A 17281-nucleotide genomic window follows, 5' to 3' on the forward strand; every position below is an offset into this window, starting at 1 on the left:
TTACTAAATAAAATAAGATCCCAGCCTGATCTCTGAAGAACTTCACTGCTATTTTCTGTTATCCTCCTATTTATGCATCAGCATTATTTGTCAGATTCATTTAACCATATTTTGGCCAAATAGATTTTTCATTAAGCTCCATCATTTCAATTTTAACTAGCAATTTCTATGGCACTGTATCAAATGCTTTACTGACAGCTATCAAGAATAAATCTAATGTCTTTTCTTTGTGTAGAAAGACATTTTCTTACTTAGTCAAAAAAAATTTATTGGACTAAGCTGGTACTGACTCCTCTTGACAAACACTACTTGTATTTTATTCTATTTTTGTTTTTCCTTCTGCACTTACTCTCCTCTGCTTTTCTAAAGCCTTGCCTGCCACTCTATCAGTTCATTTTTTCTGCAGTTTTTGAGTTTTGCCTCTACAGTTTTGTGGCAAAGTCTATCCTTTACTAATGGGGACAATTTTTCTCTCATTGTATAATAATAAAAAATACTTCAAGTTTTCAGAATAAAAAGATTTGATTTCTTCATGTCCAGTAAAAGACTCAAAAATCCCTGATCAAATCTGGAGCTTTGTAGCAAATCATAGCTAAAATGACATTAGCCAAGTATTTTCCATTATGCTAGATACCCAAATTATTTATTTTATATTTAATTTATAAATTCAAAGATCAGATTCTACTTCAGCTATACATGTGAACGTAACAAAATACCTATTAATTTAAGGTGTTTAATAAGTTTAATGAAAGGACCTGCCTGTAACGGAAATAGGAAAAACAGAATATCCTGGCCAAGAAATTAGAAAGGTTCATTATTCTGAAGGGACTTCTTTCACTCTTTTCAAATTACAAAAGACCTCGGAGTCTTATAAATTTGAGGGAGAGAGGACAAAACTGCATACTTTATGCAAAGTATTATAGACTACACTCTGTGTCTTTGGTGAACAATGTCCCTATGCCATATCCTGACTGGAGACTTCACAGTTACATCTCCTTAAACAAGCCATTTAAAAGTCCTGAGTTTAACATACCAAAAAGTATCTTTGTTTTCATATAATTTCTTTGTATTTCTGATCTGCAGAAACATATATTTGAGTAGCCAAGCTACTTACACATTATAGAAAGACCACTCTGAAGAGTTCTTCATATCACTCTGTTGTTGGTTAGGAATATGTGCTCTTTGGGTGCATTTGGTATGCTGATGTTGGTAAACTGCCATTTTACCCGCCACTGCCAAAAAGCAGTTTGTGGAGCAGTTTGAGCACCATCACTAGAAGATATGCCCTCAGCCACAGCATGAAGCTACTCTTCATGGCTAGAGACAGCAGGATACTGTTGGGGATGCTGAAAGGAAAAAGAATGAAAGAGGTTACATTTAAGGACAGCCTTTCCTTAGCAAACTCTCCCTCTGCATGGTATTGCTTCTTCGTCTAAGAAACAAGCATAGGGTTCAAGAGATTACATAGACATGAGACGATCAGTAACGACAGCAGAAGTTCAAAATAACTAGAAGAATTTTTTCAGCACCTGCTGGAGCTGCAGATAAAATACATCGATGAGTTTCTTTTGTTTATTCAGAGAATACACATTTCACCTTCTCCTCTTACTGCAGCTACAACAACATTTGGTGCAGAAAGGTCAACTGTTGGACAGTAGCAACACTGTGCTGCTTCTCAAAGGATGGTGTTGTATCCATATGTCCCCTGGAGCCTGTCCAAGGTCTGAATTCCCATTGTCATGAGTACGACACACATTGTTTGCCTGACTCAAGCCCGGCATCTTCTTTGTTCTGCTCCCAGTTTATCATTGAAAGAGGCTCAATAAGGTTATCTATGCTAATAGTTACCAATGCTAAAATTTTGGGGAACTTCAATCTTCTCCACTATAAAAGGTCCAAACAGCATGTTCACTGCAGTCAAAATTCCTTTTTCTTGGAAACCCTCTCTAACATCTCTTTCCATGGCTGATGAAATCTCCTCTTAAATATTTGGACTGCAGAAAAAAAAACCCACCTAACAAAATGCAGGATCACAGTAGAGAGTGCCTTCGGGAGATTTAGGAATATCTGATGAAGACCTAGTGTCTTCACTAAGTGTGAAGACTTAGAAAGAGCATCCCTTTTGCAATAAGACAGTACAGCATTCCACATAAAGTGAAAGAAAAAAAATCTCTCTGTGGTCTTGAAAGCAGGACTCAAAAGTTGTGAAACAGCTTGAGCAGGTCAAGAGATTATCACTCTTGAAAGAGGCACATTGTCGAAGATGGCATGTACACATACTTTGAGGGAAGGCCTAATTTTTTCATGTGGTTCAGGTATTTCTGGCAATTGTATGTTATGCATTGTGTAAACAATAACTGTTAGATGATTGAACAAAAGAAAATCTCCTTTTAAACAATGAAAGCAATGTTTTTTTAGTCTTTAAACACATGACTTGAACATGATTTGTGGACAGAATACAAATTGTCAAAACATCTTGAACTCCACAAACAATTTAAACAAGGATTCAGCAAAAAGGGGACTGATGTCATTGCTTCAGTATGGAAGGCTGTTAGCTGCTTCTCCATGGGCCTGACCAAAATCACATCCGCTACTTATTGCCAACACTGTGTATTAGAGGACTCTGAAGAGGCAGATGTCCCAGCAGAAGTTACTTGTTACTTATAACTCTACTGGGATGCACCTCTCCTTAGTAGGAAGACTTTTCCAACAGCTGGAATTGGAGCAAACCTTTTGGCTCCTGCATGTGCTGCGGTAACAGAGAGCTTGTGGTACCTTGACACTGCCTGCCACTATGGCCATTACCTGCCACTGAACTTTCCATTTCCCATTTTACTGCCCTCTCTGTAACACCCAGGCTCTGCTGATGGAAAATAATATTTATTTCAAACTGCATTTACTTTTCTACCACCTCTGTTGTGAAGAGAGGATGAATTTCTCTCCGTGTTTGGACTCCATCCTTTTCCCCCATTTACGTGCAGTCTTTCTGTGCCTCATGGATACCTCCATGAAATCTCTCTCTTTCTTCTTTCCCTTGAATTTGACAGGTCATTCTTGGAAATGGCATCAAATCTACACTGATTGTAAAAATTTATATGACTCCTTGGTTCCTTCATAACCCTATCCATTCTTTTCTGCGTATCAGTCTAATTCGTATATATCTCTATATATCAGCAGCTCTTTTAGTTCCATTCTTGTTCTTTTTTTCCCCTCCACATCTGCTATAACAGGGCACTGAGCTGTGCTATGTTTAAGCGAAAAGAACTTGAACCACATTTTCTGGGCTTCATCCATCAATAATTTGTATTATTTTCAGGCAAAAAAAAAAGTGCACTTAGCTATATCTAAACAAAATTATTAGTATTTGATGCATTTCTTTCATCTGGTGTCTCTTTCATGTCAGTCACTGGGAATAGTGACAGAGGAAATGGCTGAGAAATAACAGATGATTTTTCTTTTCGCCTAAAAATGCTGATTCATTGAAAACAAAACATCACAAAAATCTGACTCTGGATAATCTTCGGATAGAACAGATGCAAGTTTCAAAACTTCTTTGCCAGTTCTGGGATACGTGGACTGCCTACTACCCGAGATACTAGTTTCTGTCATTCCACAGAAGGAATAATGATGACAGTTCCCAAGACTGTTTCTACACAGAACGTTAACACTAATTTGTTAATTGGTTTCCCAGGCTACTCAGCTTCAGCAGCCTAATGAATCATTTGCTCGAAGAATCAAACACTGGGTTTTGGTGTCTGGCAACTCTTGTGTCCTCAGCTGCTGGGGCAGTCCAGCTGCCGGACAGTCTGCCCGACAGCTCCTCTACGCAGGGACTGCTGCTCGGTTTACTGCTGAAGCATGTGAAGAGCCTTGACACAGATAAATTTCACTCATGAGAATGACTGCTTTCTTAGCGGGATGCCAGTCATCACAAAGGGCAAGAGATAACTTTTAAAGAGAGAGAAGGAAGAAAGGATTTTCCAAAGCCTTGCAATAATAATAAGACATCAGATTCTTGTGAAAGATAAGATTAGAGAAATGGTTTTGAGATAGTTATTTTGGAAAGGCCTATAGCTCCTAAGAAATTGCGAGGAGCACCCGCACACTGTATGTGCCAGTAGCCAGGAGTCCGAAGAGGAACCCTGGACGCTGGTCTCAGGAAGCGGGGGGTTGCACTGGGCAATTCTCCGTTTCCAAGAGGTTTGACCTGAGAGTCTGCCCAGGAATCTCAGCATTAGCAGCATAGCCAGGTTCTTCTCCAACCCAGCTGTTTTAGAAGTAGGTGCAATTTGGCATTTCAGTCCACTTGTCACATACAGATCAAAGTCAATCCAAAGAGGTACTATTTTCTGTTACATTCAAAATATTTTTTTTACTTGATCATATGCCAGCCTACAAGAAGTTTTTATTTCTACATTAACATTTCCCTCTGCTCTCAGCATGCAGGTCATAATATTGCTCATTATGGTTTGTAGTATTTCTTTTTAATAATATTACAGAGGTTGTAATTAGGTCTTCTCAACATATTAAAAGAATTTTTGCATATGCATTCAAAATATGAAAATTCTCTTCAGCTTTTTCCTAGAAGTGTCCTTGGTTTTGCTTATAGCTGTTTTTTTTGGGTGCTATAAAGCTATTTAGGAGAGTCTTATGTTGCCCACTCAGTCCCTTTATAATATATAGTATTATACATAAAAAATATATATAATATAGTCCTTAAGTTACAGCACGGTGTAAAGACAGTGGACAGACGACTCTAATTTATTCTTTCTCAGCTAAAAGCCAGCGTACAAACTCTGCTTTTTCTATAACAAAAGGCATGGGCTAACATGAATGTCACTTAATTATATGTCTTATATGCCTTGTGAGGTGAAACCACCATTCATGCCTGGTGTAAACATCCAGGCAATAATATGGAGTTGCCTTAAACTGTTGAAACCTTCAAAAAAAGAGTTTGGCTTGACTAAATATTTTGTAACATAGTTGCTGATCCGCCTGGTGATAAGACTGACCGGCCAGGGACCGCCTCACTTACCCCACGTCTGCGTGGGGGATTTCGCGTGTGCCTGGCTTGGGGGCACGGTGCTCCATTATTTTACCGGTTTCTAGGGCAAAAGGCACCCCAGCGCTGGCACCGGCACGCCGCGGGGACGGGCACCCAGGCCCCTCCGGCTGGGGGGGCTTCTCCGGCAGCCCAGGGCAGGCAGAGCGGAGGAAAGCCGTCCGTAACCCCAGGAGCACCGGCGGGGCGCCGGGATGGGCGGGGGGCGGCCCGGCTGAGGGGAACGACTCGCCCCTCTTACGGGGGGGAGCAACCGCGGCAGGGAGAGGGAGGAGGAGAAAAGGAAGCCGAGGAGAGGGGCTGAGGAGCAGCGGGAGGGAAGGGAGCCGGGCTCTAGAGGAGGAGCTGAGCGCAGGGAGGCGGCGGCGGGCACGGGCTCAGTGGGGCCGGGAGCTGAGGCCGCCGGAGCGGCGGGCGGGGGGCAGGTGCGGCGGCGCCCACAGCCGCAGGGCGGCGGCCGCCCGCGGGGCTCGGGGCTCGGCTCGGCACCCCGGCGGCGGCCCCGGGCCCTATGGTGCTGCGGTGGGACCCGGCTCCTGCTCGCCGCCTTCGCAAGGGGCCCGCGGAGCGGCGCCGGGCAGCGGAGCCCGCCGGCCCCGGCACTTGGCGGGCATGAGGAACCTGCCGATCCTCCTCCTCTCCCTCTGCTGCTGGAGCCTGGGGCGGGTAAGTCACCCCGCGCTCACCCCCGGCCCCGGCCGCGCCGCCGGCAGAAGGGTGAGACTGGCCCCTCAGGACCGCGGGCGGGGCGACCGCTACGGCTCTTCCCGCCGCCCCCGGCGCGGAGGTGCCTGCGCGGACACCCCCCGGCTGGCGGTTCCCTCCCAGCTGCCGCCGTTCTCCGGCGCGGGGGGCTCCGCCGCAGCCGCAGCAGGTGCGGAGACTTCGGCGGCGCTGCCGCCCTCACTTCGGGAGACCAGCTACTCCCGCCTCTGGCGCTTACCGGGTGTCCCCGGGCGGAGCGGAGAGGCACCCCCGGGCCAGGGTCCCCGGGCGGGCTCCCCGGGACAGGCTCCCCGGGCCGGGCCGCGCCGTCCCCGGCGTCGGGCCGTTCTTCGCCGAAGCGCTTGTTCCCCGCTGCTCTCACCGGCTGCCGGTGGCCACCGGTAGTTTGCGAAGAGTTTTCACAGAGCACTGCCCTGCTACGGTGTGGAGGGTCGCTGGTAACCGTAATACGGGGAAAAAACCCTGCACGATGAGTTTCTCTTTAATAGATGCAGCCGCATAACAACGTACAAAGCACTGAGAATTTTGAGGTCCTCAAACTTAGGGCGTCTGCTTTTTACATCGTTATATTTTTAAGCGTGTCTTCAGTTGTTTGTAAAAGTCTATAGCGTTGCTGGAAACATGGTTTACAAAAATAAAAAAATAAATCTGCCCTCTAAATCTTTCCACTTTTTGTAACTGTAAATTTAAAATAATGGATGATTTCCACCAAAAGTCGGGAAACCGTGCTGAAGGTAAATGTAAGCTGCTAGTTAGAAGAAATGTTTTTCCAGTCAAACTGCTGTTCTGGACACCTTAAAAACTGTTACATCGCTAAAACCACACAGAGACTCCTCAGCTGGATTTCCAGCTAACTGTACCATTACAATGTGCAACACACCGCACACGGTTCTGTACTCAGTGGTTACAAAGGATAACCTGCCCTTGGTAAAGCAGAGGGACAGGTGGATGAGCACCAGCCCTGCAAGGTGGTGAGTGCCCTCAAAATCCATTTTGGGGTTCTTGATGTGTTTCAGGATGTGGTCAGTGCCACATAGTCTTGAACCCTAAATCTTTTTAGCTTGGTGAAGTACATCTGAGTGAAACAGGTGTATGCATTAGAACAAAGTCTATTGCAGTTTGGCATGCATCCCAGGTTTGCAGAGTAATGTTGTGCTACCTTTGGGTGCTAACAAATTTGTGTTCTCAAAGTAAGTAAAATTAGATCACTGGTACTGGCAAACTTGTAGTTGTTTTGGAAGTACGAAAGAGAGGTGTCATTTATTTGGCAGGTTTCTTAATTGCAGTGGCAGCTTTGATTTATCCCTCATTTAGTTAACATTTTTATTTACTGGAACCTACCTTTCCAAAATCCAGTAATTATATTACTTTCTGATGAGTAGGAGATCTGCTCTCAGTTACTGAATTTTTGCAATTGTAAAAAAAAAAAAAAAAGATTCAAAATCTGTTGTGCGAAAGGAAAATACAGTTAAAACCATCATGTATACACGGGGCTTTATTTTCCATGGGAGCTATCTGGAAAGTAGATAATACATAACAAAACACAAATATTTTCAGTATAAGGCTGATATGAATAATTCTATTATAAGTGCTAGAAATCCTAATTTATGTCAAGGATCTGTACAAATTCACTTTAAAAAGAAAAAAAAAATCTGCCCTGAAAACATAATTTCAATAGTCAATGTAGAGAAAAGATGGGAAAAAGGAAGTAAGGCTCTGATGTTGTAGGTGGTGAAATGAGACATTTGGAGAAGGGAAAGATTTTTGTGAGTTTTCATGACAGCTCCTGCTGTTATGCTGATGGCTATTACGCTGTATTTTTAAAAGCTGCACAAGTGGCTTGCCCACAAGGAGACTGCAGAATAACCAGGTTCTCAGTCCTAACTCTGGACTCTGGGTCCATGATCACAGCTTAATTAATTAAGTATTGCCATTTAAAAAAAATGCTCTCATGATTCGGAACCAGATCCTGTTATTAAATGTCTCCTAAAAAAAGTAAGAGAGAGAAAGGAGAGAGAAACTTGGAGAGACCACCCTTTTCTTGGTAACTGCAAGTGTAAGGATGTCTGGAGTACTGCATATTCACATTTTATTTCATTATGATACTATTTGATTTGAGCTAATCACACTGTCCCTTCAGCTTCAGTGATGTTTCCTGCTTTCCCATTTGTCACCTACTACAGTCATTTCTCCCGTGCAGTCTCTTACGGACTCCGCATGTTTTTCTATTATACTCTCTGCCTCTGTGAATCCAGCTGACTTCAGTACAACTTCCTGGTGTCTTCTTTCTCTCCCCAATACTGCTACATCCCTGCCTCTTCACGTGGACGTAAATAACCCTTTCTGAAAGCAAAGGAACTTGGGGCAGGGCTATAAACAAGTAAAGGCAATAGTGCTTTCATTTTTAAAGGAGTGGGGTTTTCTTCCTGTGTAGCACTTGCTTGAATCAAATAATTGTGCTCTGTGACCTTCAGGAGATAAAATATACATGGTGGAAAAGGGAAGAAAAGCAAAATTTACCATGTCAAAGAAAATGCAGTTTGATCAGTTTTCAGGTCCTGTGATTTGTATTAAACTTTCAGTTTTCTAACTTACCACAAAACCAAAAAAAAGCAAATGTGTTTACCTTCCTGCTTCAGTTTAACTCATTTTTTTCTGGAGTAAAAGACTCATGAAACAATATTGGTGAATGCACTAGAAAGTTAAATATTTTCTTGTAAATGACAATTGGCCTTGAAATGCTGCAGGAAGGAGCCAGTGAATGCTCTAGTAGATTATTTTGACATTTTGTTTTGAAAAGTCAATGTGTGAAAAGCTAAAATGGGCAATGACTGGGTCTGTAAAATGCCTAGCACATACCTGGGCAAAACCAGTGCCAGTTAAAGTTGTGGCTTTCATTATTAGTAGTTGCATCCTTCATAAAGAATCTTAATTCGTGTTTCAAGACCCTGGCCTGTTTGTTAATTTGACACAGGTGAATGGTGTCCATCCAGAATGCAGATTTCATCTGGAGATTCACAAGGAGGAAACAAGGTGCATAGAACTTCTAAAGAATGCAAAGCCAGTGGACTACAAAGGTAAGAAAAGATAAGCTGTAATGTAGAGACAGCTGGAGTATTCAAGATTTTCTCCATTTACCATCTTTGGTGTTGCAGTTGCTGTATCTGTCTGTACTGTGCTTATAATTTTATGCATTTTAGAATTTGTGCAGATTTTGCATTAAAGGTACAGCTGCAAGTAAGCATGTTGTGAGAGGTGTGCCAGGTGCTAGACATGCACTGGGTGGGACACTAGATGGGAGCAAATGCATTCTCGTGTTTTAAGCTGTTGCTGCTAGTATTTTCTGACTGGCAGAGAAGCTGCAGGCTGGTGATGACAGGACCAGCAGAAAGAACAAGTCTGAGGAAAAGTTGAAAGCCTTGGATCCAAGCATTTATCTCTAGCTACAGCTGAGATAAAGTAAAGTACTAGCAACAGGAATGATCTCTGGACTTCTCAGGCAGAAGATGTTTCAGATGGAAGATCAGATTCACACCCAGAGTACCAGAGTCATGCAAAGGAAAAACTGGACAGGAGTGTTACATTCAAAAAGCAAATTCTCTCTGCTACTTTATTGTTTTTATTTTCTCTCTACATAGAAACATAAATATATAGATACAGATATGGCCAATTGTAATTTAATAGAAGAAAGAAGGAAGAGGAGATGTAGTTTATTGTTTTTTAATTTTAGATTTTACTAGATATCCTTGCTACATTTTCATGTGAGTAGAACATAAGATTATGAAAAAAATGACATTTTTCTTGCAAGTTGGAGCTGCTAATAAAGCCATTTGTTCAGCAAGCAAAATACAAAAGTGACAGATAAATCCAGACAAATGAAAAGCAAATCTGTAACATTAAAGTAGCTAGGGCAGAACTTGGTTAAAAGTTTTTGGCTCTTCAGGGAAGTTGGAAGTGTGTATTTATTAATTTTTTTAAATGGCAAAGATATTAATGTTTTATGATTAGTTATCTTTTGTAAACCATATGCTGGAACTTGCGAGCAGAAAGCGGTCTCTACACACCTACAGGTGAAAAGGCAAAAGTGCTTCTTGGAGTGCTTCATTTGCATACATTTTCTGCCCAGCACTCTGGTAAAATGTGAAATACTGAAAGGAAGGATGGGCTTTCAGTGAAACTTAGATAAAAGGGAAAGAAATTTTAGATCTAAAGGCAACTGAACATTTTTCAATTCAAAACACAATTTTGATTTTTACAAAGTAATTTCACATCCAAAACTAATCATTATATTTCTGTTGTTAAATGATCTTTAAGTGGCTGGAAGTATTTAATTTCAAATTAGTTCTGCAAAGCTCTAAGTCTTATCGGTGTCCTGCCTTTTCATATGGTAGTCCAGGCATGTATCATCTCAGAATGACTGGGCTCCTTGGAATACTACAGCTCTTCCAGTGCGGTTGTTTTCTTTTGGCTGAAGTAGGTGATACATAGTGCATTTGCTTTTTCATATTCACTCTGTTTTGAATGCACTCTGAAGATGATTATGGTACTTCAGTGACTTGCCATCTGCAGTGCTCTGTGAGCATAAACATGAGTCCCAACTCATGATGCTTTCTCCACCTCTCTTCTTGATTTAAATGTGTAACTCCCACTAATATCAATTTGTATACAATAAAATAATTAAAAGTATCATCAGCAGTTTGTATTTTACTATAATTTCTCCTCTTTATTAATCCAGAACTGTAATTAGGAAAATTATAATAACAGGGAATAATTTACATGGATATCTCTCCAAGCGAAATCTTACTGGAATAATTCATCTACATTTAGATTTTTTTATTTATGAGTGGTGAAGAGAGGCGGCTGTTACATAGATAATACTAGTGTGAAGCCAGATGGAAAAATAATTACTAGCCCAGCTTAATGAATTGAATCTTGAAGTAATAAATTCACTATTAGCTATTATACGTCTTTGAAAGTCAAGCTTTCTTCAAGATCCACTTTTGTGATCCAGATGCTGGGCTGCTCCAAGGGTATCCTTGTGCTGCACACCAGTGTTATCTCGGGTTCCCTAGGGGAAGAAAGAAGTTTTCTGTTGATATTTTCTTCACAGCCTCTTTTCACTGGAAGAGGGGTGCCTGCTGAAGGCAAACTGCTATGGAAGAACTTCATGTCTTGGAAAGACACAGTATGTCTGATGGTGTTGATTCAACACTGCAGGTCGTGATAAAACAGCAGTGGAAGGATTTATAGATTTAATTGAATTCCTGGCTGAAACTAAGGGAATATTCTATTTTGTAGGAGGCTAGAATAAAGCCCCTGTGGTAATGAACCCTTAAAAACTGCATGTTTAATGTTACAGGAGAATTCATCCTATGCTTCGTGTTACATATACCTTTACCAAGAACCTGTTCAGAAGAGCCTACGTTAAATATATGCATTTGCATTTCCAAAAATACCCATTTCTCTATGTGCCCTTATTTTCCTAATAAGCTCTCTGTACTCATACAAAGATGCAAGGAGTATTTTGAACAGAGACTTGCAGAATGTCACAGTGATACTCTGACTGTTGATAAAGAGGAATTACTAATGAAAATTGGCAAACTGGAACTAGTCCAAGTCCTAGCTCCACACCTAAAACTTGTAGTACATTTAAAACATAATTCATTACAATAAATTCACAAATCCTATTTCACTTTTTCCTGAATGGGAAAGATGGACACTTTTCTAACTTTAGTATGTGCTACCTGCCTTACAAAAGCTATAATGAAATCTAGTGAAGGTCCTGTATAGAATTTGGAAATAAAGGTTCACTGAGATTTTCCACTGGAGGCTTGGGCCTCCATTATCAAAATCAGTGGGAATTTTTTCATTAACTTCTTGGGCACCTGGGAAGCCTTAACACCCCTAAGTAATGTGCTCTAGAATTTGGCTGGCATGCACGGCACCTTATCTAATACTTCTCAGCTCCCGTTTAGAGAGAGTCAAAGGAAAGATTTAAAGGCGATTGTAGGTTTCGGTGTTTTTTTACATAATAAAATGATGTTATAGTCATCTTATCTGAGCTGCCTCATAACATGGGCTGAAGAATTTCAGTAATTTTTGTAGTGCACTTAAAATCACTGACTACGAATTCTGTGAAGGACTTGATTACTTCATGGCTTAATAAAGCAATAGGGTGTTTTGCAAGGAAACACTATATAAATAGTACGCAAATATCCTTTGAATGATGCTAAGGGTATATTAAAACCACAGGACTGAGTTTGTCTAAATTCTGCTCATTTGCCAACATCAAACTGTTAGACATTCGGACCTCCTGCTTTGCACCCTTTGGGGGATTTTCAGGCATTGGCACTACTCTTCTGTTAGTGGAGAGCATTGCACTCCATTTAGGGAAGAAAGTCAATCTCCAAAGATCTGTGGCAGTGCCTTCCTCTCTGTAGTGCTCTCCAGCAAATCTAGTTGTTTATTTTATGAAGACTGCACTAGCTTCTTTGTGCATTTGTTTTCTTCTTTCCTCATAAAATTTGACACCTGAGGTATGGATGCACCTTAGCTGGAAGCCTAGGAGAGGATTTTTTTTGCGCACTTAATTTTGGAGGGCAGTTGAATTGCATTCTGAATAGCTCGTAATAGCTATGAATTTTGAGGTCCACATGGAAAACAACTAATTTATTTTTTACGTATTACCGATGGCTTGTCTTCTTACAAAAAATAGAAAGCTCCCAATAAAAGTGATTGAAAATACATAAAAATTGGCCCACTGCATGTTTCTGTCTTTATTCAGTATTTAGAATTTTTCCTTATAAAGTAATTGACTTGTTTCTGTTTACCTTTAAATGAAAAGTGAAATCTTATGGTCAAAAATGTTAAAACTCAGTCAGTAGACCTTATAACAGGGTTCTACAACAAAAAGTTCTAAAAAGATTTCGTTATCAGAAAATGAAGTCTAGTGGTTTTTTTATTCATTTTGGACTGAGTGGCTGCACAGTTAAATGAGTCTTTTCGGCTCTTGCTTTCCAAAATGTGTTTTTGAGAGACCCATATGCCAGACAACATTTTTAATTTTAGATATGACATCTTAACTTTGAGGAAGGGATGTAGACAGAAAGAGAAATGGCTTTGAAAAGAATTTAATAAACTTCTCAAAGAGAGTCTTCATAATGCAGCTAGTAATGGGAAATTAAAACAGACAGGACTACCAAAATTATACTCTTACTTATTCATAAATGTAAAGCAAGAGGGACCAATGTTGCTATATAATCCAATCTCCTGAATTACACTGCCAGTAGAATTTCACTCAGTGATTCCAGCACTGAGCTCATGATCTTGTGGGTGAAACAGAGCACATTTTTCTGGAAGCTCTTCAGAACGGTGGGATGAATATTAAAGTGTTGGACCCATGGCAAGTTGTCCAAAAGTTAGTTTATCCAACTAACCTCTGCTGTTAAGGTTATTTTTCCAGTAAGAAAGGTGTTTATTTTGCATTCTAATCCACATACACACACACACATGTATCTCTGTATTGTGCTAAAGGACTGACTCTAACTAAGACAACCTGACAATCACTCTCTCCTCCACATCAATACATAAGAGCCTTATACAAAGCCAGATGAGGCCTTTTTTTCCTAGATGAAAAGGAATGTCCTCAAAATTCCCGCTTTCTTAATCCTTCCAATCTCATCAAGGTCTTCCGTCAGTTTTTGTTTGGTTTTGCAGTTATTTTCTCTGTAGGAGTTGGTAGTTCAGACTGCAATGTTGCTTAGAGTTATCTAAGAATTAAAGGTAGAATTAAATGAGGTAGTAGGATCATGGAACTTCCTTTGATGCAGCACCAGTAGTTCTTGACAAGACAACTTTAGCTTTCTTGAATCTCTGTGCTGCTGCTTTTCTAGCTGTAGTACAGATGTGGCTACTTTTTGGTTCACGCATTTTTTTATGAGGGGAGCTGAAGGGGCTACTTTGAATGTCTATCTTGGCTTCCATTCATTGAAGTATCATCATTAATGACACCGTATAAAACTGATCATCCCTATGGTGTTGACAGTGTCTGGGCTTTGTGGAAGCTGTTCTTATTTATTTGAGGGCAAAAGAGAGGCAGAGCTGGTTTGTCTTTTGAGAAGACTGGGCGATAGGTGAGAAAGGATGTTGAATGAAAGGAGTTGCCTACTGAAAAATAACCAACAGGAAATAAACTGCAAAGACCAAGAAAATGTCCTGATCAGCCTCATTCAAAAATCTCACATAATAAAGGTTACTAAGAGTGACAGTAACAAACTTTTTTGGAAAGAAGAGAGGCATCATGTGGCCACAGATACATTGTACAATTCTGAAGGTCTGAAATTTCTACCCCCCTGCAAAACGTAAATAGAAATTCAGCAGTAGGCATTAATAAATGGCATTTGGAGCTCTGAAAAAGGAAAGTGCACAGCCATAAGTGAACTTACTGTGTTTTTCAGAAGATTCTGAAAGAAATACTGCCCTGCATAGTTTTGCACTTGAGTCCTTGAGACATCTTGAGCACTTGAGCACTTGAGACATCTGTGGCCATGGCAGTCTACTCTCCATGACATCCAAAGTTTAAATACCACAAGCAATAATCTTGTATACCAAACCACTAAAAACCTCCAGCAAATACAACAAATAGCACATGGGTTAGACATAATCCAAAATAACAGAAATATATGGTCCCAATATACAGAGACTTTTAATATTTTGTGGTGTGGTTTATATGAACAGTAGATTGATATTTAATAATATTTTTTGAAGAATGTACAGCATATCTAAATTGGGGCAACACGAAGATGAAGGTACCTCTTGCAGCTTTGACTCTACATCCATTAATATCTTTGCAGTATAATAGAAAATGGTGTTCTTATAGTAAGATGAGAGTGCTGTCCAGTCATACAAAAATAAATGCTCTTGTCTCCAAATAACATTTTGAGTAATTGGAAAGCAGGATTTACTTGGCGGAAAAATCGGATGGAAATGCATTTTCTTTTTCAGAGGGTTTTTTTCAAAGTTTTTAGCTGGCAACTTCCATGTTTCCATATAGAGCCCTAAAACTATGTAAATTACATTAAAATATAACATTTTCTTATAGATTTTTGATTCCTTAATGAGAAACTGTTCTTCAGAAGGGAAATAAGACATTTCTTCTGAAATGTTTCATTTAGTGAAAAGCCAGTAATCCCCTAGAAATCTCAGTAACAGTATTTTTGCCATTCCTGGTAATAGCGCTAGCTTGTGAAAACCTATAAACTTCTAAGATTTTATGTGAATATGAGGTAAACTCATTTGGTTTCGTCATTCTGTTTAACTAGCTAAATCTGATGTATACTGTAGACTTCCAAAATTCTACTTGACGTGTATGAGTAGTTTTTGTTGACTAGTAGTTAAAAACATTTACCTTCGCATTTCCTCCACGTTTCTAAATAATCAGAGCTTGTGTACACTTCAGTTTCACAACAGTGCTTTCATTCAACATAGGCATATTGGAGCTGCTGCTTGAGCGTTTTGCAGCCAGTGTTTCCAGTTTCACATGATTGCAGGCTGGCAGCTCCTTGCGGAGGGGGTTTGGGGGCCCCTGGGCAGGCAGAGTCCTTCCCACCCCCAGCTAAGGCAGCCAGAGGGCAGGACCAGCCCCAGGCATCGGGCATCTCCCTGGGGTAGGGACAGCCGAGGACATTGGCCTGCAGGTGGGGGTCAGGATCCGGCCTGGTGCAGGGAACACCAGGGTTGGACACAGCCCTGGGGTGGCCGGGCAGGGCTGTAGTGGTGGGTCAGGGCCCAGGCAGAGGCAGGCACAGGCACTGCTGTGACGAAGCTGAGCTCAGGTGCACCTACAACATCGCTGAAGGCCCAAACCTGAGCTTAGATGGGACCCTGAGCAGAGGCGTGAGGCTGGTCAGGGCCATTAAGGCCTATTAATGCACTCAGGACCCTGACGAAAGTAGGTGGCATATAGCTTTAGCAAAGTAGCTTGGAGCAACGGTATTTTTGCTAGTCTTATTCCTGTTACCACTTTAAGCAGTTCTGCTGTGTGTTTGCTTTGCTTCTAGTTTACTAGCTTGCTATTTCTCTAGTGCCTCCTTTTACTTTCTTTCTTATTACTTGTGTGAAAATGCGGAAAGAATTTCGGTCTGTATATGTTCATAAATTCTCATGCAGTCTAAATTACATGCTGTGGCATTCAGACCTACAGTCTAGAGAACATTGCCCATAAGAGGTGAGATTGCTTCTGCTTTGTCAAGTAAAGTACAAAAATCAAAACGTTTCCCTGTTTGAAAAATAAACCCTAGACTAGCTGACAACTTTCTGGCTGGTTTTCAAAGCACTCTCTCTTTGTTTCATGTATCATGCACGCCTAGACAGTTTAAAAAATGCTAAACCTCCCTTTGAATTGGAAATTTTAAAAATCCAAATACAAAGTGCCACCTAGTGGTTAATATGTGGATAAAATGTATATGTAAACAAAACTTTCCAGTATAAACCAATGTGTTACACATTTTTATAGATGAAGAAGCACATCCAGGTAAGCAAACTTGTTGCTCAGAGACTGGATCTTTGATAGCAGGTTGGTGAATGTGGTGACAATACTTACATAAGCTCAAAAAAATGAGAAACAAAATGTAGTTTATAGTCTGCCACATTTCCTTTCATTATGAAGTATCTGCAAATGCATCACAAGTATTAAAGACCAAACATTCAAATGAAGTAAGTGATCTCATCGAAACTAGCTAAGAATAGCATCTGCAATATTATCTGGAGGAACCAGAGGGAAGAGCAGTAGAGGAGTGATACCATGGCCACACTTTTGAGTGAATCATTGATCAGAGGTTTTCTGGGAAGACTGATTGTTTTTTTGGATATGCTGTGAATGACACACCAGAGAAATACATGATGCAAATGAAGAGATTGAAAAGAGATTGTTATATGTAGGGTGCAGGAGTGTTCTTCTAGACACCACAGAAACAGGGATGAAGAACCTTTTTTTCTTGCCTTTGCTAGCTTCATTAATAGGTAAAGAAGAAAGTAAAGAGTATAGTAGTAGAGATGTGCAGAAAAAGTTGAGGAGCTAAGACCAATCAAGACCTGGACTGGTTTTATAAGTGTACATAGTAGAGTGAAAGGACAAAAACAGTCAAGGCTTGAGAATTTATTGAAGCAGAATGCAAACATAGAGACTAAATCCATTAATGAACATAAAAAGATAAAAATATACATCAAAATAATTTTGCATACTTAGAATATTTTAAAAAATCTATAAATAAAAGTGCAGACATATGAAATAAACATTGGAGCGATTTAAGTTTTATTTAAATTTGAAATATTTTCTATAGAATTATGGGTAAAATCGTTACTAGAACTAAAACTTAAAACCTTATTTAAAGGTAAAAATAAAAATGTTTTGTATCTTACTTGATTAATATCCTTTGGAGACAGCAGGAAACAGGCGTATATATGTGGGAGATGAGTAAAACTTGCAGAGAATAA

The 17281-nt window shown here is 40.4% G+C and overlaps 1 protein-coding gene across 2 annotated transcripts in view; it reads left to right on the top strand.

The window, feature by feature from the left end:
* The first annotated feature begins 5438 nt into the window (after positions 1 to 5438).
* VIPR2 (vasoactive intestinal peptide receptor 2) overlaps positions 5439 to 17281 on the top strand; it is a 62704-nt gene continuing 50861 nt past the window's right edge. For both annotated transcript variants that reach the window (XM_074868386.1, XM_074868395.1), the window contains exons 1-2: positions 5439 to 5728; positions 8763 to 8865. In XM_074868386.1, coding sequence (XP_074724487.1) covers positions 5675 to 5728; positions 8763 to 8865 — 157 coding nt within the window. In that variant the 5' untranslated portion in view covers positions 5439 to 5674. The remainder of the gene's footprint in view (positions 5729 to 8762; positions 8866 to 17281) is intronic.

Source organism: Strix uralensis, chromosome 1, assembly GCF_047716275.1.
Source record: "Strix uralensis isolate ZFMK-TIS-50842 chromosome 1, bStrUra1, whole genome shotgun sequence".
NCBI lineage: Eukaryota > Metazoa > Chordata > Aves > Strigiformes > Strigidae > Strix > Strix uralensis.